The 23841-nt window shown below is 46.1% G+C and overlaps 1 protein-coding gene across 1 annotated transcript in view; it reads left to right on the plus strand.

The window, feature by feature from the left end:
* The window catches only part of LOC146855445 (stabilin-2-like), a 1201024-nt gene that overhangs the window by 923069 nt on the left and 254114 nt on the right, over positions 1-23841 (plus strand). Inside the window, 1 exon segment of the mRNA XM_085653243.1 lies at positions 21375-21479. Within this exon segment, the coding sequence (XP_085509369.1) occupies positions 21375-21479 (105 nt within the window).

A 23841-nucleotide genomic window follows, 5' to 3' on the forward strand; every position in this document is an offset into this window, starting at 1 on the left:
TTACAAATAATTTCTCTTAAACACTCACGCATACACACATATCTCCCTTTCACACAATCCGTTTGCCTTTTGGAAACCATGTTTTTCTCCGTCTTGCTTATTTCCATCTGACCTCTCACACTCTAACAAACATCCCGCCTCTTCTACCCAGGGTGGAATTCATCAACACTTTTCTGTTTCTCGTTTCAGCTGTGTGTTCTCTTGCTCACATCTAATTGTATTGTTTCCGTGTCACCTCTGAGTTCTTTCTCGAGCATATGTAGGCCATTATATCCCGTCCTCTCTTTACCCTCTTCTTACACTCTTTCTTTCTTTCTGTTCCCCCATTTCACATTTCCACCTCATCGTTTTCAATCTTGTGTTGTCCGATTCTCTCCCTCCCTTCCACCCCTCGCTCACTCTTGTGTACATCTCATCCTTTTCTCCCATCGCCCTCTCTCCTCTCGTGGTCCCCGCCTCTTTCTCGTGCTCTTTTCCTTCTCTCTCTCTGTCTCCTCCTCCTCTCCTCCCCTCACGCACAGCAAGTCAGAGATACAGCACAGAGAGCCGCTGACTCCTAACTCCCCCGCCCCAATCTCCACCACCCCCCCCGCATCACCCACCCACAGACGGTGGGAGAAACCCCCTCCTCGCTGCCAAGGTGCCAGCTGCTTGCCCTTGTATCCTACTGAGGACCTGTGGGGGGCAGGATATACAGGTAAGAAGGTGGCTCCCCACCCTGGGAACAGGTGTCAGAGATCCCGTCCAGACTGGAAAGGGAGCTTGGTGCATTAGTGTAGCAGCGCGGCAGTAACTGTACTTGATCGGTACATGCCCATTTCTTCATACATGTGAGGTGTTTTGTCACACGAGGTTGTGAGACGGCACCTCGGAGCGTGGACAGCGCGACGGGGGAGGCGTAAAACGCGGTCCTCTGAAGTTTGTAGCCTCTCAGTCCGAGGCTTCTGTTTGTTATTGTGCTTGTGCGTGTTTTTTGAGGACATGATGTTGTCATTCAAGGCATGTCTTCGAAAATGATTGCATGTTCACACTCAGTGTGTAATTTAATATCTTCCGTCCAGCAGAGTTAAGAAAGTATATTAAAAACATTTTTTAAAATGTTTTTTCCAATTCACAACCCTACCATAAAAACATCTGGGGCCTCATGTAGGTAAATAATTTTTACCGTTTCTTAAATACCGAGCCGTACCGAATCGGTAAATTAGAATCGGAAAGTTATATGTAGGTAAAAATTCGGTAACAGTTACCGATTCGGTAACATTCGGTAATCACGAATCGGAATTCACCGAATCGGTAAATACCGAGGTGGTATTTACCGAATCGGTAAATACCGAGGTGGTAGTTACCGAATCGGAAAATACCGAGGTGGTATTTACCGAATCGGAAAATACCGAGGATACTACCACCTTCCCTTTACTAAGAAGCTAATATTATTATTATGCTAATAGAAGGTCTCTTAGGCTTGAATAGGGGACCCCATACCTCAAAGATCAGCTTAGTGAAATCACATCACAGGAGCATCAGGAGTCTTCTCGCAGGAAGGCTCGTCTTCGGTCTGAATAATAAACATGATGTCTGTGAAATTAAAAGCACCAACTTTCAGGTATTTGCAGCTGCGCGTGTGTCATGGCTAAATAGTGGGTCGATCAACCTAGAGTGGAAAACATGCATTGTGTAATATTCCAGACTGTTTGTCACACCATGTACAGACCAAGGTCGCTGCGCAGAGCTTGGGATGGTAACAACAGATTGCTCTCGTGTGAAGCAAGTCTCGAGTCAGCAGTTTATTTAAGAAATAACATGTAAACGCAGTGTCGTGTGCAAAGACAAAAAGATGGCTGTCTAACATTTCACGTGGTTATGCGAACTTAACAATGTATGTACGTATTCAGGGAGAACTCACTACACGCCCCCTTGATCGAAGCACTATTTAATAGGCAAGAAAAGAGAGAACGCAGAGTTCAGTTTCGTCAGAGCAGAACAAGGCGTAACCAATGCTGCGCCAAAGTCCGAAACTACAAAAAATAGCAGCATAGAATTCTTAAAAAAAATGCAAGTAGATAAAAAAACTCAAAACGACCATCAGGAAGAGAAAAAAGAGAAATAAAAGAAATAAATGTTGCGCCAGGGTGCTGTCCAGTAGCACAGGCGCAATGGACGACAGTCCAGTTAATCCATGAATGTATAGGCAGCATATGTGGCCACTGCTTCCAACAAAAAATCGTTTGCAGGGCCACTAAAAGTCTCAGCCATCCAATTAAGTAAAGAAAAGGAACATACGTGTTCTCCAACCATCGGAGCCTCTAGCACAATCAGAGGGCACCCGGAATGTTCCTCCAAATAGCTCATAGCCAAGAAGTCGTAGGCGGCCGCAGAGATGTCCCAATTACCCAGGATACCATGCGCCGCACCACAGGCCATAATCCGGACACCAGAACAGGCCAACTCGTGAGACACTAAGGGCCTCATCAGTCGATCGAAATCCGGCACCGGAGACACCATGTTGGTCAAGCACAAATCCAGAGGCCATTCAAAGGGACAATCCAGGCAGTGAAATACAGGTTGTACGCAGGTGAAGTAGGAATACCTGAAGGATAATCCATAAGCCAGGCTCAAAGTCGCCAATGGCAAAGTACCATAAAAGTCAAGCATCCTATCACGAAGAAGATGCAGACGGGACAGGTGCTCGTGTGGCACAGAAGGAGCAGCCATTCCGGAGTATAAAAAGGAAAAACAGCACACCTGCCACTAGCGCCAGAAGCAGCGGGACACCTCCAAAGATGCTCGAGAAAAGTGAATGAATAAATGCCGGAATCACACCAAAAATAGTTTGGAAAGAGGTCACGAGACCCGAGCCCACAAGTTTAAAAAAATGAGCCAGGCCGGTCGTGGACGAGGCATTGAAAATAGTTTGGATCAAAGACCCGAAATGCCGGGGGAGGTCAGTATTCAGAAGCGCCTGTACCTCAGTGCGCGTATTAGCAACGTGAAGGACAAATGTTTCACGAGAGGAAGTCAAAGGCACCTCTTTTTGGGACAATAGCGCTCTTATTCTGCTCAACTTGTTGAACTCTGCTTTCAAGGTTGGAATCGAAGGCCAGATGGAAACATCCAGCCGCCCATGCGGGGGTGGAAAAAGAACATTATTGCAGCAGACTACTCTCTGCGATACAGTTACTATGTATGGGATTCCCACTAACATCCCGCAGCAAGCTTCATTATTCAAAATTAAATAACTACCGTTTGCAAGCAGTGTGAAAAAAGGTGTAATCACTGGCACTGGGATACCTCGTAGGACGCACGCCAAATTCGGGGCTTGTACATTGCATGCGCCGTGTAATTGAATGTGCCTACATACCAAGGAATGGTCTGGTGTAGTGGTACATTCCTCGCCTTTCAAATAAACCTCAGTTCCGTCCCTAGTACATCTATACGTAAAGGGGAGGGACCAAACCTCATGCATGAAAGCGGTGCCCAGCGGTTCATACCTACCCAAAGCATAATGTTTTATACAAGATGTAAACTTAAAAAGCGCGAAAGGGAGAGTTATCAATCCGTGTACTAACCACGTAGCCGAATTGATCTCCGCTACAGAGAAAGGCAACGGTTCTAACTTTTCAATCTGTAACAATGAATATGTAGCATCCTTCATGGACATAAATCGCTGCTTGTCAGTAAGGTTGTAGGGAAGGAATAACGATGTAGTGGTCAGATAGTCCCAAGGGACCCTCCCTGCCTTTAACGTCTGCAACGTCCATGCAAACTGCATAACAGAACGCAACTGGTTTTGACCATGATATAACACAGACATATCATCATGCACAATATCAACAACCGAAGAAACAATATTGTCTAATGTATAAATCCTAGAAGAGAGAGTGCTAATGCTATTATCTATAACGGCTAACACCTTCTCCATGTTTGCTTGATCAATAGCTCTCAATCTGGAAGCCGCCTCAATCTGCGACAACTTCCAGACTTCGTTGTAAATAGCATACGCCCACCTTTTGGTTCTGCCACCCACAGGACCCTTAACAAAATCATTCAAATCGGTATGCACATTGATGGAGTGGGTGGACTTCCTGGTCCTGTAGATGTGCTCTGTGTCAGCTGGTGGACAGATTGGGATGTGTGTACCATCAATACAGCCGATGACATGGGGGAACTGTGCCATGTGATAAAAGTCTGTTTTTGTTTTCTGCAGTGCAGCCTGTGTGTTGGGGAAGCTGATGTAGTGGTGCATTCTCTGCATCATGGCATCCAGGAACTTCCTGAAGAAACGTGACAGGCAACTCTGGGATACACCACCCACCGCAGCTATCACCACCTGATAACTGCCGGATGCCAGCAGATGTAGGCTGCAGAGCACCTGCACATGTGGGGGTATGGCGTGCGCCCTTCTTATTGGCTGGTCCAGGAGTGGGTGAAGGTCCCTGATTAAGTCCATGATGGTTTCGGGGTGTAGCCTGTACCTCTCATGTATCTCTGCATCAGTCAGCTGGAATAGTGTGATGCGCTGTCTGTAGATGCGTTCCTCCCGTCGCCAAACCCTCAGTCCTGCTGCCTGTAGACGTAGGCGCCTTGCAATGACATACATAGCGGCCATGTTGTCCACGCTGTTGCATTTTGGGATTGCTTATATGCACTGTTGATGGTTACCACCTGCTTTCAATCCGTGTTAATTACCGACTCTTATTTACCGATTTTCTTGGATTTCTTAATTACCGAGTGCTCCTACATGTCATTTTAATTTTTACCACTTCATATTTACCACTTCATATTTACCGATTCGTTAAGTATGTATTCGGTAAATCTGATTCGGTATTTTAGAATTCGGTAAATATGATTCGGTATTTACCGCCTCATATTTACCGAAAAGTCGTTTTTGGACTCCTACATCTCACTTGTCTGAATACCGGTCGGTAACGGCATATTTACCGAAAATCGGCCGTTACCGACCGGTATTTGGCTACCTACATGAGGCTGAAATACAACAAGACCTACCCTATGTACAAGTTTATAAAAATTCTTATGTAGTGTGCAGGTGCTCAATGTCTGTAGTGCCTGCCTAACTCTCATTCACTGGTATATTTACCACATGTGTATTAAGAACATTGTGTCCAATGGTGCTGTAAAAACCTAACTGGTGATCAGTTCGTGTTCAAGAAAAGTGAAAAGGGTAAAAGAGGTGTGATAGGACGACAGCGCCTCACGGAAGCAGCCCCAACGAGGTATGTGTAGACAGGTACTCGCCTACTACCTCCTGTTGTCATCATCGGTCGCTGCCGCCCAAACAGAAACAGTAAAGGTGAAACAGAAATGTGTAATGTACTACACTCAAAATCTTCGTGGTAGTCCTAATGACTCCTATCTATCGAGCAACCTATGTGTTGCAGTGATGTGTGCTAATCTACACAAACAGGAAGTGTCGACCCAGATATGGTGAGTTGAGCCTGATCAGGACTCAAGTCACTCAGGATTAAAACCGAGCAGCACTACACTGGCTATATGGTGCTTTATTCTCAGCTGTGTCGCTGCTCATTTAAAAACCGACATGTTTCGTTGCCATATTACTTTACCGGCAACTTCATCAGGGCTTGGGTCGACTGGTCTCTCTGCCACGCTAATATGTACCAGCGATATCTTTCAATCAGCACCTAGGGAGAACACAATAAAAACAATAAAAAACACACACACATGTACTCCGTATCTCCTCTACCAGGTCATACCTGGTCTTACCGAGCAAATGCTCCTCATCCAGAGTAATGGGTTCACGCTTGGCAAAGATATTTACCCTCGAGATGCTGTGTAGCAGCATACCTGCACCTCCATCATGTAAGTGTCTTGGGTATTTGTGCTCCAGCCCTTTGGCTGTTAAAATCAGAACTGCGGAACTTTGTTTCTGAAAAAAGCACACATCAAGGGAATATATGTATCAAAATCGATGACATCGCATGCTTTTCAAGACAATGTTTAGACTCTTCTATTTAGATGTTGTGTGAAAGGTCTTTAGTTGTATCCAGCTATTGGCCGAGAATCGTCATGATAACTCGGTTGCGATTCGTCTTTAAATTCCTTCATGCTGGAGTGTGTTTCATGAGCGGTTACGTATGGATACCAACTTACGCTATCTAGCTTTCTTAGAAACCATGTGGACATACTACTGCGCTGGCATAACAACGTGTGCTGGTTAAGCCTGTATAGACTTCCTGCTGTGCCCCCTCCTCATGTAGGGCATGTCCCACCCCCTGCTTCGCCCGGAAACCCGGGTCTTACCTCATCAGTCTGAGCATCGGTTCTTGGCTCGCCCTCGATCGCTAGGGGTCGGCCTGCTTCCTGCTTATATGTGGAAGTCGCGCGGGAACCGCGCTTACACGTAGAGTGGTAAGCGATATTGCACATGCGCAAAGAAGTTCTTGAAGGACAGTGCGGCCATCTTTATTAAACCGCTACTATCGAGTGCACTATAATGGTTCTTAGCCTGTTCTTGTAGTATACTAGCGTCAACTCCTGACTAAAAAAGGGACAGGATACATTGTAGTGACCTCCTCCTTGCACATAGCGTGGTTAGCGATATTGCACATGCGCAAAGAAGTACTTGAAGGAAACAGCGGCCATCTTTGTAAAACCGCTACTATCAAGTGTATTATAGTGGTTCTATGCCTGTTCTTTTAGTATATTAGTGTCAACTCCTGACTGAAAAAAGGACAGGATACATTGAAGTGACCTTCTCCCTGCTGAAATGGTGATTGGTACAGGCTGAGGGTGTGTTTATGCATCTCGCCCGGGGTATTCATATCTACTCTTCACCGGGCTGTCTAAGAGCGCAATACTAGTAGTGATGGCATCCTACATTTTAAACAGGCCCACACTTGAGTGTTTGTATGTGTGAGCGAGTGTGTGACTGACCTTACTGAGTACCTAGGTGATAATGCTGGGTTGATTACTACTAGGGACCTGTAACCACAGAAGTGCAGTAGTTTTCATGTTTATATGCTTACAGTGTTCAGGTTATAGTACCACCCTACTCCACTCAATAAGGTCATTGAGTCCCTGTTGGTCTACCTTCTCTTGGTAAATCCAACGGGCCTCTTTGGTCGAGAGCCTGGCTTCCATGTTATACGAATCGCCCATAACACGTTCAAGCACTACCCATCTGACATCTCTGGGATTATGTCCAAATGTCAGGAAGTGTTGTACCAGCTTGGTGGTCAATTTGCCTGCCCTGATGGTACTGAGGTGTTCCTGTATTCTGATTTTCACCTTTCGGGTGGTAAGACCGATGTAGTGCATGCCACATGGGCATGTCAGCCTGTAGATGACATTTTGGGTGTTGCAATTGCTGAATGCATTCAAATACCAGATCTTACCACCGTTCAAAGAGACATTCTTGGTCACGGTAGTGAGCTCACACACGGAGCACCCACCACATTGGTAATGCCCTGATGGAATCCCGGTGTCATTGGGCTTCTGCTGGAATCGCGAGTGTACCAGACGGTCACGCAAATTCGTGGACCGCTTGAAGGCGAAACGCGGATGTGGCATCGTCATGGATTGAGTGCTAAGTATAGGCCAGTGTTTTCTAATAACTTGTCTGATTTTAGTAGACAAGGGGCCAAAGGTAGTGACCACCGGGATACAATCGCTGTTGGTTTTAGATGTTCTTTCTAATAGAGCAGCTCTCGGGGTATTCAAGGCTCGTTTACGAGCTTTTTTGATAATCTTCGTGGGATACGCTCTCTCTTCCAATTTATTGGATAGGACTTGGGCTTGTACAATAAATTCCTCTGTGGAAGAACAGTTCCTGCGGTAACGCAAGAACTGTCCCACAGGTAAGTTATCCCTTAAGGCTCTGGGATGGTGTGATCTGTAATGCAACAGGGAATTCTTGTCGGTTGGTTTTTGATGAACGTTAGTAACCAACTTGTAGTTCTCAGCCCTGATGTCCAAGTCCAAATATGTGGCTGTGGTGTCGCTGATGGTCCAGGTAAATTTCAGGCAATCATCCAGGTTGTTAAGCCAAACAAGGAAATCTTCCAACTCAGTTCTCGGTCTTCTCCACTGATCTCAGACGCCCCTCTCGATTCTGTCCCCCTCAGCACTCTATTGGCCCCGAGGTTATGGTCTTCGAACAAAAGGTGCTACAGGACATCACCGTCCTTGAGGAACAGCAACAGAGCTACAACCGCAGTAATATGACCCATGCTGACTGGCTAGCTGTTCAATCCCTGCAGCAGAATGACACCATCACCATCAAACCGGCAGATAAGGGTGGGGCAGTGGTAGTGCTCAACACATCTGATTATGAAGCCGAGGTGTCCAGGCTTTTGGGTGCTCGTCAAAACTACCAACTGTTGATGAGGGACCCCACCAAAACCCTGCAAGCTACTATCCACACTATGGTTGCAGAGGCCAAAGAAAAGAAATGGCTTACGGCCAAGGAGGCTGATTTTCTTATCAACGATAAGCCACGAGTCCCGGTTTTCTACATTGTCCCGAAGATTCATAAAGAACAAAGGCCCCCTCCTGGGCGGCCAATAGTCTCGGGCATTCAATCCACCCTGGAACCATTGTCCCAATATGCTGACTTCTTCCTCAGGGAATGTGTGATCACGCAGCCCTCTTACGTCCAGGACACCACCGACGTGTTGAGGATCCTTCAGGACATCGACTATGATCCGCAGAACCAATTCCTGGTCACGATTGATATAGAATCATTATACACTAGTATTCCTCAGGCAGCCACGCTGGTGGCAGCAGCTCGGGCCCTGGAATCGTGTGAATGGTTCTACGATGTCCCACAATCTTTCGTGCTCCAGTGTGTTGAACTGGCCCTCACTAGGAACTTCTTTGCCTATAAAAACCAACTCTATTTGCAAGTATCCGGGACTTCCATGGGAGCGACATTTGCTCCAAGTCTAGCATGCATCTATGTGGGGCAGTTTGAAGCTGGACACGTCCTACACAATGAAAACCCCTTCCAGGGTGGCTATCTAGCCTTTATTTTACAGGGACAGACCGTTGTACATCATTTATAATATAACAGCATTTGCTTTGATAGCATGGCTGTGAGAAAGATTTAAATCAGCATTTTCTTCTACCATATAACGCACATGCGTACTTGGGATGTGTTTTACAGCTTCATATTGGGCGGGCTTGGCCCGGGAGCATTGGAGTGCTTTGCATGTGAGGCATAGGTTTTGCACTTCAGAGCAGATATTCCTGTTTTGACCTTGCGCTTGGATTTGACCTTCCCATGCCGCGGGTGAATGAAGGTATGATTTCATCTGGGAGATGTGCTTCTGGTGAGGAAAGCTTTGATGCTGGCGGGTTGGGTTTGCGCTGTATAAAGCTGAAGAAAGGTACCAATTACACACTCCACATATGACTCAAACTTGCCCGAAGGGCATCAGCCGCTCTCACAGACAATAGTAGTTTATTCTAGCACTAGGTTCAGGGCTTTAAGTGGGCCGGGTCCTGCCAGTTTAAAAGCAGGTGCTGAGTTGGGTCACTATCGGGCTGTCCATTTTTGCCCTCACTCTCAGAGTGAAAAAAAAATCTTAACTGTGCAGCTGTGCTACCCTTCACTGCCTTCAACTTCAAAGAGGCTCGTTATAGCTCTTTCACAGTCTCATCATGTCAGAACTGAAGCGTTTTAAATGTTATATACAAGGAAGCCGTAGTTGCTGCTTATTTAATATGCAGCTAACAACCATTGGCAAAGCCAATAGTCCTGGCTTGTTGTAAGTGTAATGCTACTTGTCGTATTATATATCTGGATGCAATGACATAAGCAGCACAATAGCAGTCGGGCTGCACACTGTTAAGCACAGATTTTTGGCTTATGTATTTTTAAGCCACGCCCTTAATTACATCGGCCACGCCCCCTTGAGACTCTCCCCCTCACCTCCACCCCAGTTTTTACATCCCACCTAAAGCCTTGACTAGGTTGCAGCTGCTGCCTTACACTTTAACTGAAAGCATGACAGTTTATATAGCCGAGGCGAACAAGAGGTTGCCAGCATGGTGGGGGAAGGCTATATAGCCTCCCCCCTCGCCCAAAGGAGGCCCGGAAGTGATGCCCCTCGCGTCACTTCCGGGCAGGAGAGAGGGGGGTGACACCGGCCGGCGTCCCCGCCCCTAAAAGGGGGGGTGGGGAGGGGTGACCGGTGCCCAGGTGATACTAGGGCGCCGCCCGCCCTAGGGGCCCCCTGCAGGGGCCGCGGTCGGCTGCAAATACTTAGGTCCCAAAGGCGAGACCGATTGTATTGCATTGCAAACGCTCTTCGGTTTAATTTCATTACGTCGTTGGGCTTCTTTTCCTGTTTCCATGTTTTTAAATGTGAACAGCTCTTCACGCACGTTAGCGTGATTGTCTTCATCAGTGCGGCACCCCAATTCATCTTTAAAATTAACTGCATGTGTGCGGCACATGGCGAGCATAGTGCGCACGAGCAACAGCGTTGATCATTTCAAATGGAAGTTGGTATATTGATGCAATCGATTGCACACATGCATATATGTCAAAATATAGTTTGTGTTATCCATCCATAATTTTGATACCATGGCTTGTCAGCTACAAAGGTTTCAAGCTGCCAAGGCAGACCACGCTCTTCACCTCTGCATGTTTATGCTCACCGTCCCACCTCAGAGCCCTCTCTCCCCAGAAAACATGGATTGTTCATGTTTTTTGGGAGAGCCTGGTCATTGATAGATTTTAATCGTATGGGGTGATACATGTCAGGGATCAGAGATCTGAAGGCGCCACATATTTTGTGCCAGATGTATGTCCCCTTCTCCACACACAGCTTCTGCCCAGCTCCTGCCAGGGGGCTGAGTTACTTGCTGTTTATTACCTCCCTCATAAGTCAGCTTTCTGGGAGATAAACAGAAGGTGAGAGCTGAGGCAGACAAACCTTTCCATTCAGCTGGGCGCTCTGCATACTCTCCATGACAGGCATATCAATGTAACCAGACCTCACCAGTCCAAGGTTTTATTTGCTTTCATAGGCTGTTCTTCAATACTCTTGCAATTGCACACAGAATGTTTTTTTGTCTAAGTGTTAAAAAGCCTTGTTTTTGTTGCAGCTCTTTCTTCTTCTCTTCGCTCCCCTCCCCCGAAGTTATTTTAAGCTTTAAAATTGTATTTACTGTGAATTAATGATGGTGCTGTTGTTTTTAAGCTGATTTATATGTAAGTTTATTTAGTTGTTTTGTCTGCCAACATTTTGCAGACGGTTTGAGACACTGTAAGCAGACGGAATTTCAGAAAATAAATGTCATAGATTATAAATTGCAAATAGTGCAGTAAGTCAACTGAGAACCGTGGACCATCTCAGCATCAGCACAGCACCACCTCCACATCAGTGCACCACAACCAGCAAAGCCCCACCTCAGGACCACCGCAGCCTCACTTCAGCACCAAATTTGCAACAACGCAGCACTGCTTCAGCATCAGCACAGCACCACCTCATGGAGCATCACCTCAGCACAGCACCAACTCAGGATCACTCAATACCACTTGACCACCAGCACAGCACCATCTACACACCAGAACAGCGCCACTACCTCAGCATGACTCAACACCAGGACAGCACCAGCCCAGCATAAGCACAGCACTACCTCAGAAGCAGTGCAACACCATCACACCACCACCTGAGCATCAGCGCAGTACCACTTTAGCACCAGTTAGCATCAATCTGCACCACTACAGCAGTACCACCTATGCATCACACAGCAGGACCTGATACCACCACAACATCAGCACAGCACCACTCAGCCCCAGTGCAGCACCACCTCAGCACCAGCACAGCATCACCTCCACATCACACAGCACCAGCGCAGCACCGCTGCATCAGCGCAGCACCACCTCAGCACCAGTGCATCAATGCAGCACTACCTCAAAATCAGCGCCATCTCAGCATCAGCATAGCACCACCTGCACATCAGTGCACCGCCACCAGTGCAGCCCCATCTCAGCAGCAATTCAGCACCAACAGAGCACCACTTCTGCATCAGTGCAGCACCACCTCAGTATCACTCAGCACCACCTCAGTATCATTCAGCATCACCTGTGCACCTATACACCACCACCTCAGCATCACCTCAGTCTACCCTGGATTCTGGCATCTGTTGATTCTTCCCTAGCGTCCATCCGCTGCTCATATTGAGATTCAAGTACTTTTTCCCAACCTACACTCTCCCATTATTTAAGTCCCCAGCCCATTAACCCCTTGTGTGCCCTTGACGGAACCACGCCGTCATGAGCCACGGGCGGCGTGTGCTCATGACGGCGTGGTTCCGTCATGGAGCGGCCGCTCCTCCCACGCGGCTCGAATTCCCCGCCTGTGCGGGCGAATTAGAGAGTGGGCGGAGTCGTGACGGAACCACGCCGTCATGAGCACAGCTCGCCCGTGACTCATGACGGCGCGGTTCCGTCATGAGCACCGCGCCACCGTGCTGCCCCCAACCCCCCCCCAGCGCTGCGGCGGAATTCGCGCCGCAGCGAAGGGGTTAAAAAACGATGACATACAAGCATTGAAACAGCAGGAAAACGTCAGCATTGCAACGACAGAAAAACTAGAAGACATTGTATATATTAATTTTTTTAATAGGTTCATTCATTTGTACATAATGTCTACTTTGTTATATATACAGTAAAAATATGCTTATATCACCTTATTATAACTTTTCAACATGCTGCCCAGCAGCCACATTGCTCTACAACTAGCTTGAAGACATTGCATGTGTGGTAAAGGCATTTAAGTGCAAAAGGCATGCTCTGGCTAAATACTTATAAAGTATCAAAGGCGAGACCTATTGGCTAAGCCAATGCTTGTTTTAGTTACTTGCCCTATGTTTGTGGTGTCCTCAAAACCAGGACCCCACTGGAATTTTCCAAATATTACAAAGCACTTCCCAGTCTGGAACTTTGGCTCTACAGCTGGAAGTGCTGCTCCCGCAGGTCTGATTGTATGCTTCCAATTAATGTGACCTGAAAGTGTATAAAAAGGTACACATATTGAAGCACTCTCTAGGGGCTTAAGTCTAGAGTTGCAGGCCATAATGTGGTGACGCCTTCTAGAGGCTTTTTTTATGATTGCATTTTCATGGTTCAAAAGTCTACAAAAGTCTACAAATACAGATATATGTTTTGATAATTTTAAAAGATTTATAGACACAATAATTCTGACAGTGTTTCTTGATAGAAAGTGCACATGTTTCTTTGACAGTAGTAAGTGCACTTACACTTGATTATTATTATTATTATTATTATTCATGAGTGCACTTACACTTAATTATTATTATTATTCATGATTGCATTTACATGCAAAATGATGTCTTTAACATGTTTGTTGATTTTGACCCTTTGACCCTTTGACCAAGCCAATAGACTTACAGTATATATTTGTGTGACCCCATTAAGGGGTCAAAATTGATTATGTAAAGTCATCTATGGTATTTTCCATCTGCCTATGAACATATTATAAATAAGTATTTAGTCGTGTGTGTAATAAATGTACTTTTCCTTTTCTGTAGAAAGTGCACTGACTGGACAATAATTTATTGAGTTTTATTGTGTGCCAGAGAACGGTGATTACTAGCCCACACCACTTCCCTGAGTAGACCTTGGACTGCTCTGCCTCTCTGCCCTGAGAGGGTAAAGCTCTAAAAAGGGGTGCTTGGTCCCCAGTAAGGAGAACTGTGTACTTATTACTTGTGCAGGTTACACAACTAGCAGCCTCAATTTCCTACACTGCCTGTATTAAAATATGGAGCTCCGAAATAAACATAAATGAAAAAATTAGAAATAAAAGAGGCTCTTAAAGGGTGCCAGTGTGGAGTCTGGGAGGCTATGGAGCAGAGCGTTACCACTATCCAGATATGAGAGTACAAGTGCTTGAACAGCAGTTCTGAAGCCCCTCAATGGAAAAAACTGTTTCACTTTCTTTAGAAAAGAGAGTTGGTACCAGGCCCTTTCTGGTTATTTTGTCGATGTGTTGCGTAAGGGGGAGGTTAGGGTCCAGGGTGAATCCAGCTTCACCACTGGATGTAACTCATTTATCATTTGCCATAGACGCCTGTACCAAGTGTGTGCCTGTGGGTTGTTCTGCTGTCACCCCTGAGAGGAATCTTCACAATATTTGCCACAGTTGTCTGTATCCAGGGCATGCCTGTGAGTTGCTCCTTTGTCGCCCTTAGGGGATTTCTGAGATCATTTGCCATGTTCTCCCTGTAACCATTGCATGCCCAGGGATGGTCCTTCCAGGATGATGCTAAAGAGCATTTATTATTGATGTCTGTAATGCGGAGACAGCTACAGAAGCAAGAGTAATAGACAGAGCTGCTGGGAGTCAGACCAGGACACAGGAGCGAAAAAGCTAGAGGAGTCACTTTACTCATGCGACTCCATGCCCCTCCCTCTAGGACAGAACTGTAGACAGGGCTGGCCATTGTGCAGTAGTTCTGGCATTTTCCCGGTGGGCTGCAGGCTAAGGGGCTGCTTTCAGAGCAGCATGGCTTGCCATGACACAGGCATGTCACCATTGCCCCATTCTTACAAAGGCCTCCTGTGCTGTGCTGTGCTTTAAACAGTTTTGCTCATTTGTGGCTTTCAGTCCAGAAGTGACTAGAGCGCCAGGAGACGCCTTAAGTGGCCGGGCAGACGGGCGGAGCAGGGGGGAGAGCAGAAACCTTACCTGTATTACGCCGCCACCGCCAGGAGTCATTTTTGGGGGCTAACGAGCAGGCTGCAAACAACAAGCAGCAGAGGAGCATCATCATCGCGTCGCCGCCCCGGGACTCCATCTCCCGGCAGCCCCAGCGGCGGCGCGCACAGCTGACGCGCTGTGAGCGCCAGGAGACGCCTTAAGTGGCCGGGCAGACCGGCGGAGCAGGGGGGAGAGCAGAAACCTTACCTGTATTACGCCGCCACCGCCAGGAGTCATTTTTGGGGGGTAACGAGCAGGCTGCAAACAACAAGCAGCAGAGGAGCATCATCATCGCGTCGCCGCCCCGGGACTCCATCTCCCGGCAGCCCCAGCGGCGGCGCGCACAGCTGACGCGCTGTGAGCGCCAGGAGACGCCTTAAGTGGCCGGGCAGACCCGCTTCGCGGGACGCGCGCGGGACCGCGCCGGGCTAAGCCCGGGCAAAGGGCGGGCCGTCTGTGGCCGTCAGGGGCAGAAGGAGGCAGGGCGGGGCCATCCCCCTGACATCGGATTCCAGGACATCTGCCCCACTTCAGGTACTGCTGCTGTCCGTAACATTTACATTCTTGCCCCATGAGTGTTGCTGTGGAGGTGTTCAGCTTTAGTGTACTTTGGCTGTAATCTGGATCTAGTTGTAGGGGACAGTCAATTTCGGCCCATATTCTATGATGTCTGGCCCTAAGAAAAATAAGGTGGTCACGGGGGCTGGTTCCATGAATAATTTTCTTGTTAAGAGGGTGACCAAAATCAACGAGGATAGAAGAGCTTCCTTGGGCAAAATAGACGCTCTGGATAATGTCCCCTCCCCAGCTACAGCTGCTACACTGGAGGATTTTCTAGATGGCGATAGAATCTTGGACTGTACGCCAGAAGACCATAACGCTACTGAACCAACCTGTAATACAGTAGTTCCTATTCACCAGGAGCATGATAATGCATTAATGGTCTCTACAATGAATGATACGTTATGCCCTGACTCTGAGGAAGAGACAGAAATATTGGAAGAAACTAGGGGAAAGAGACCTTTTAGATCATGCAGAAGGCAACAAAGCAAGAGGGGGGGCAAGACCGTCCACAGGAGAAGAGTGGAAAATCACGTCCGGATAGTTACATTTCCCCCAAATCCAAACCAAACGCAGAGATTACGAAGGAACCCAATATTACATTGAGCCCAGAGCAGTTTGATTTTCTAATTAAACGTATTGAGGCAGCCGTAGACCTAAAACTTAAGGCTTCCATTGACTGTCTTTCACTCAAATTGGACACCGCAAATGCGGAGATTAAAAGACTAGGAGGTCTACTGGATCAACAGCTGGTTAAATCCTCTCAGGTGAATCCCTTACCCCCTCAAAATAGTTTAGCTATTCCTAAAGTGACGGGAGATAGTGCTACAAAAGCCCCCAACTCTCTTTCTTTGATCCCTCCTGTTATTTGCCCGGTTAGCAATCCTACTGTTCCCCAAGCAATCTACCCTCCACCAGCAGATTTGGATGCTGATCAGGCTAGGGGATTGCAGAGACCTGGCCCCTTATATAACATTAACGTTGTACAAAGTAGATGCGTCAATACTATTAATTTGCCCCCGGATTGCGCCCCTTATGTCATCGTACTTGCAAACGTTCCGCTGTTTTGCTCAGGTAATACTGAGCCGCAAGTGGAAGCGCATGATTCTCTTAAAAACAAAGTGGTGGCCTGGTTAGGCGCTAAATGCGGTTTCCCTTCCAAACATGCTGGAGATATTATTACGACTAGGAGAGTGAATTGGATTGGCCCATCAAGGAAATCTTGTAGAGGGGATTGCATGGTTGTGAATTTTAAATACCCACAACATGTGGCCACTGTCCTCCTACGGGCAGCATCCCTGTTGGAGGACAGTAATAGTATCCGAGTTCGTCCACTTGGGTATTTCTACAACAAGGCCAATTTTCCCTCCTTGTCCAGACCAAGACCTTATCCATTTACCCCGGTGGGGCCCAGTCGGGCTCAGCAATGTTCTTTGCAGGGCCGTGATAACTCTAGTTCATTTGGTCCCCCCATTACAACGTATAACAGGTTTAATGTGCTCTCAGGCCTCGACCTCTGTGATTGACGGGGTGAGGGAGAGGGTACAGAGGACGCCGCTGTAGCGGCCCCAACATCAGTGGTCCACGTACCTTCTTCTGAGGCGGCCAAGAACAGCTCACCAGAGATTACTACTAGTGACAATGGGGACACGGTTAGGCTGTTATCTTGGAACATTGCTGGGTTGCGGGCTAAGAAGGGAGACCCCAATTGGGAAAACTTTGTAAAGAGTTATGACGTTATTGCCTTGCAAGAGACTTGGGACTTGGAGTGTGACTACTGGATAGATGGCTTCACATCCTTCTTTGTCCCTGCCTTGCCTTCCCCAGCTGGACGGAACAAAGGCGGCCTCATGATGCTGGTTTCGGTGAATTTAAAAGGCAAATTGATTATGTTAGACTGCCCTTCCAATAATTTTATCATTCTGGAGTTAACCTTAGAGGATGGTGGTAAATTATTGTTGGTTAACTGTTACAATGCTCCCAATAGTAATCCAGAATCCTTGCATTTTAATTGGTTATTAGATTTTTTAATTCTCTACGGAGACAAGCAATCCACTCTGTATCGATTCATTTTAATGGGTGATTTTAATGTTCATTTGTGTTCAAAATGTGTTATGGTGGAATTGGAGGGGCCAGGCAGCGTGTCACCCCCTCATTTAGAACACACACAGAAGGGTCGAGCACTTGAACATGTACTGCAGGAAAATGAGTTATTTGAACCTGAATTTTATGATAATACTACACGGGTTGCCACCTACATGGGAAGGGCTAGCGATTCGATAATTGACTTTATTTTTATCTCGAGATATTTTCTTAATTATGTGATTACATATAATGCAATTGCTATGCCCATGAGTGATCATAATCCGGTTGGATTGGTGTTAACAAATAGTGCCTTCTTGTCAAAATCTGTTGTTCTCCAGCGGACTATATTGCCTGTAAAGGAAAAGGATCAGGGGAGAAGACTTAAATGGGAGTCGGTTGTACCGGAATTTTTTTTTATAACTTTATCCAATTCAGACGCGGAAGAGTTAATGGTGTGTGCCACCCCATCAGCTGGGCACAATGATATCATATCTTCCTTTGAAGATATTTGCCGGTTTGTGTCTAGCAGTCTTTTAGCCAAAGGGCAGGGGGCTAAACAATACCCGGCGAAAGGCTGGTTTGATAAAAATTGCAGTAAAGCTCATAACCGCCTTAAAAAAGCCCTCAAGACCCGCCCAAGGGATAAGGAGCTTGTGGCGCGATTAAGAAAGGATTATAACACGGCCACCACTCTGCGTAAAAATGAATTAAAAAGCAAAGCTTGGGAGGACTTAAGGGATAAAGCTACTCTAAAAAATAGTGCTGAGTTTTGGACAATAATAAATTCTCCATTTCTTACAGGCGCTCAAAACTCAGCACAGGAATTAAATATCTCAGAGGTCGATTGGCTATCCCATTTCGAAAAAATGTATGACAGTCACAGGGAGCCGGACCCTTTTATAATCCCCGTAAATGGTAGCCCCATGGAGTCTGTGAGTTTTGAAACCTGTGAGGTACTTAGAGCCATAGAGGAGACAGCAGGGCGCAAGGCCCCTGGCCCCGATGGAGTGCCAGCGGACATGTACAGGGCAAATCCACTGTTTTGGGCAAACATTTTAACCAGAGTTTTTAACGCTGCCGCAATAGTGGGTTTCCCTGAGTCCTGGTCTCTAGCTACAATCGTCCCAATATTTAAAAAAGGGCAGAGAGGAGATCCAAAATGCTATCGACCTATATCGCTTCTGGACTCCTCGGTAAAAATTTTAGGCAAGGTTGTCCTGGCGAGGATCTCTGCGTGGGCCAAGGGAAATAACATTCTATCCGAGGCACAGTTTGGCTTTAGGTCAGGGAGGAGTACTGAGGACCAATGCCTCAACCTCCACCTCATACTGTCCAAATACACCAGAGCAAAAGGGAGCAGCTTATTCCTTGGTTTTATGGACCTGTCCACAGCTTTTGATCTTGTTAATAGATCTAAGCTGTGGGCAATGTTGCTGGAGATGGGCCTCGACAGTTCCTTGGTACACTTTCTGGCGGAGCTCCACAAAGATCTGAGGGCCCGTATTAGAATGACCACCGACGGAAAGTGTACCGAGAGTTTTAGATCCACTAGAGGGGTCCGCCAGGGATGCATCCTGGCGCCAATGTTGTTCACGCTCTATGTGAACTCTTTGGAGGGTTACCTAACGTCTGCCACAAAAGATTTCCCGAGCATGGGGGGTGCACCAATTCCGGTGCTCCTCTATGCCGATGACGCGGTACTCATAGCTAGGACCCCAGTTGCCCTACAAAAGTTACTCGATGCCTTTTGTAACTTTATGACTAGTCTCGACCTGGTGATCAACAAAAGTATATCACATACCATGTCAGTAGGATGTGGTATGCGTAAAGAAAAATCTTTTTTCTGTGACGGAGAGGTGATTACTAGTGTCAAGGTCTTTACCTACTTGGGTGTGATTTTTGATCAGAGGGGAACCTGGACACCGCAGCTAACATCTAAAATGAATGCGGTAAGAAGCTCATATGCTGCAATTCTGGGTTTTGCTAAGAGATTGGGGGGGAAACCTATGGAGGCTATTATGGCCATTTATAAAGCCAAGACAATTGCAATTGCTAGATATGGTGCAGCAGTCTGGGGTTACGTTAATTCTAAAGATATCCAGACTGAGGAAAACAAATTTTTTCGCTCATTGCTGGGTTTACCCCAGTCAACTGCTACCTACTCAGTACACCTAGAGTTGGGAATGGGTTATATCCTAGACATAATAAATCTAGCTCCACTATTGATGTGGATAAAGCTTTGGCTTAACCCAAACCTTAGCCTTAATCATCGGATCATCAAAGATTGTCTCCAACTTGATCACAGAAGGGACATTCAGTGGCTGTCTTACATTGAAACTATGACAGCACTTTTGGGACGCCCTGAAATCTTTAGTAGACCTGAAGCCCTGTGTAGAGCTGACCTGCCGTGGGTGAAAGCTAATTTTCTGAGAATTCGCATGGCCGAGCGCGAAGTCCACGATTTATGTAAACCCTCTGTGAGGGCTCATGTTCTGATATCTCCATCCTGTGTGCTGGCTCCTTATTTAATAACGGTAACCAACCCTTTTCATAGATGGCTTTTATCCAAATTTCGGTTTAACCAAATTTATACGGTGCTGTGGGATGAGAAAGACTGGTGCAAGCTGGAGGAATCGGCCCCATGCAAATGTGATGGTTTCTCTATTCAGGATAATGCCCATTTTTTGTTTTTTTGTTCCTTCTATCATGAACCTCGCACTAGATATTTAAAATCTATTTTGAAGGACCTGGGCTTTATCCAGTATAAGCCTGCATTGTTATACTTACAGATGTTGCTCTCTCCTCTAATTATGTACTGCACTGCTAGTTTTTTAGCCGCATCTGTGAGATGCAAGAGAGTAAGGCTAAGATTGGAAGAACAATAGAAATTTGGATCCATCTATATTGCTCATTTGAGTGCTTTTTTTAATGTATTTTATGCAATTATCACCCTTTTAACCTGCTTTTTAAATGTATCAACTGTTTAATACTGTATTAAATTTATCAACTGTTTAATAGATGAACTTTTGATATTTGCTGTAGAATGCTTTTATGATTTTAATTAATCGAATAAAGTGGAATTTGACTTGACTTGACTTGACTAGAGAGTAAGATAAGGAAACAGAGCAGCGAAGAGCTAAAAGACAGAGCTAAAGTGAATAGAAGCAAAAGAAAATCTTCTGAGAGCTAAATCATGAGACAATAGACAGAGTTGCAGAGCTAGAGCAGATGACAGAGGCCTAGAAGGTCCATCGTATTCAACAGCAGAAGAAGACTAGATCCGGAGATAAAGCTGCCAGGAGCTGGATCAAGAGTCAACCTCGACACGGCTATAATTGTACAATGCACGCGTTCCATCGGTCACTCCTCTTCTTCTCACTACACCCTTATGCACTACTCCGGATAAGAGCACCACTTTGGTCAATCATGCACAACATCAAAACGCTTCCCACCTAGGCAACACTAATTCAACACCCATCCAACCTCGCATTCCCCGCAGTGCGGAGGCTACCCATCCACTAATGCACTCCGGCGCTCCGTTAGGGGCATGAAGGCACTATATAACTGCAACTACAGAACAATACAATAGCTCTGTCTGTATTGTGGTTTTGACGTGGTACACAATATTTGCCACTCAATAATCTATTTCATTCTCTAGTGGTATGAGAGCTCCAGTGTGTCTCTCATGCCGACTTAAAAAACGTCTCCACTTTAATCATTGCTCAGGAATTTATCATTCATGTCCACTCAGTTTGTGTAAATTTCTTCCAGTTTCCGGAAGGTCAGCAGTTGCATAATTTATATTTTTTTTCAGGTCTTCAGGAATATTTATATAGTACATTTAAAAAATATGTAATGGTAGTTTGCTCCTTAGGGTTGGAACGTGAATCTAAGGAAGTTGTATGTATTTATACTTCGGCTTTGTCTATGTGTGGTATGATGTTGGGGTGTATATCCTGGGTGCATTGTCTCCTTAAATAACACACTGTTAAGATCTTGCTCTTTCTATGTTTTCAGCATGTAGCTGCACAGATCATGGACAGTGTGATGAGGGGATCACTGGTTCGGGTGACTGCACATGCGACAGCGGCTGGGGAGGAAAGAGCTGTGAAACTAAACTAGGTCTGTGGAGACTTATTTGCTTTATAAATCACATACTTGCTGATTTCAGAAACTATGGATATAACTAGACTGGCCAAGAGCATGCCTATATCTTAAACTGCATCAATAATAAAAAATGTAGTAATTATCACGTACTATTGTTACATGTGTTCATGCAATGCAATAAAACATTATGCCTGTCTTCAAACATTTAGAGCCACAAAGGCACATAGACTTGATTTTGGGTAAATTGTGGTTTTGCCTTGCTGTGCCACGCATAGCAGTAGGGCTCTTGCAGGCTTTTCAGAGGCAGCTGCAGAGGGTGGTGGAATCCTGGCAGGGAGTTGGGCGCTGGACTTGAAGAGGGGGTTTGAATATCCAATCTCTTCTATTGGTTGTAGGCCTTGTGAAGGACCTTAACATGGAAAAATCATAGGATAAGCACTGACTGCTCTACCGGGGCTGCAAGGACTCCCCCCCCCCCCCCCCCCCCCCCCCTCACAATACTGTGCTTGGCAGTGGAAGCAGGTGGGGGCAGTAACTTTATTTGCATTAAATCTGAATAACATCGGAGAATCCTCTTATACATCTTTACTCACACGTGTGTTTTCCCAACTTGCATCCAGGAAGGAGCCTCTCATAGTGCTTTGCAATATATACTACCCCATTCAAAAAAATATCCTTTATTTTAAACAACTGATTTTGAAAAGTTATAGTTATCAAATCTGAGATGGGACAGTTCACCGCAGCGGCTGCTGCATGCAGTGTTATTTCCGTGGGATGGGCACAGGCAGCTTTCTTGTCAGCACCAGTACAGTCCTCCCGGGTCGGCTGCGAACTGGTGCTTCAGCTGGCATCAGTTATGGCCTCCCAGCTGAGGGGCATATTATCAAGCACGGCGTTTAAATTATCGCCGCTTTAACGGCAGGAAACTGCAGCTAAAGCGGCGATAATGGGCTTGATAATATGCCACAGAGAATTCTAATAGAAGCCCATGTTGACACCAGAACATGGACTTCTATGGGAATTCTCTATGGCATATTATCAAGCCCATTGTCGCCGCTTAAAGCGGCGATAATTTTAACACCGTTTCCTGATAATATGCCCCTGAGTTCTCTTGAGGAATCAGGGCAGATGGTTTTGGGCTTCCTGTTTTGATATTTATTTCAGAGATGGCAACAACAGTCACTCATTCCATGCCAGGTCGACTCATGTTGACACAGCCTGGTGCAGTGTTAATTGAAGCTTCTGAAACACTGCACAATGTGGGGTATTCCCAGCAATGGTCGCTCCTGGGTCAGTCTCTTAAGTCTGTCAGCTTCCTCTCCTTCCTGAGCAGTCTCCCCTCCTGCCAGGCTGTGAACACTCCTTCCCTCTCTCACCAGGCAGACAGGCTTCTAGGTTTCTTGCGGCATATCCTCAGCTCTTCCAGCAGAAGGTTGTGACTTCTGGTGATGATACCTCGCCTCTGAGACTGCTGGCAGATGGACAACAACCCAGGTTACAGTTGTTCTTTGAGTGCTCTGTGAAGCACTCCCTTTCCTGGTCAAGAACTTGGCACTGGTACAAATTATAGCGGGTTGGATTCCATATTTATGCTCAGGCACAGCATTTGCTTGAAAGTGATGCTTTCCACAACAGGTATCGCTGGGGCGGGATCGAAAAAGGAGTAGCCGCAACATGGGTGTGACAAAGTTGATTATTAGTTGGTGGTGGTGTGAGTCCTCACAAGTAGTAATGTCATAAGTCTGTGCTAGGTTCAGTTAGATCTCAATAATTTAAACCTGAGATCATTTGGTAGCTATAGCACAGAGCAGACAGGATTAACATACAAGAGATGTGTAAAGCATTTATCAGTACCAAAACATTAAAAAAGTAGAAAACAAAACACAATAAAACCCCACTCCAATTTTATAAAAATGGAGTAAAATTTAATGAGGAAATAGACACCATAATGAAAAACATGCAGATGTAGGGAACCAGAGATTTATTAAAGTTTCAAGTCAAAATAGTTGTGGTTTTCTGGTCACGCTACACTGGATCAAAGTCTAAATATGGGGCTGGGATCTGGGGTAGTGTACGAGTCGACTCACTGCAAAAGACTAAGAACTCCTTTTTGAAATTTTTGCTGGCAGTCCCATCGTCCACCTCGACTTTTAACATCCACAACGAACTGGGTCTTCCGCACATCCCCGACGTGATACGAATCCAGCCAATCCTTCTATGGCACCGAGTCTGGTCTACCCCGGAATTAAAACTCACTCAAGCTCTTATTTCTGATTGCATGAAACTGGATCATGGCCTACACATTACTTGGCTTTCTTACGTCAAAAATTTCCTTTCTGATTTGGGACTTGATCATCTCTTTTTAAATCCTTTTAAT

The sequence above is a fragment of the Triturus cristatus genome, chromosome 4_1 (assembly GCF_964204655.1).
Source record: "Triturus cristatus chromosome 4_1, aTriCri1.1, whole genome shotgun sequence".
In the NCBI taxonomy this organism is placed as follows: Eukaryota; Metazoa; Chordata; class Amphibia; order Caudata; family Salamandridae; genus Triturus; species Triturus cristatus.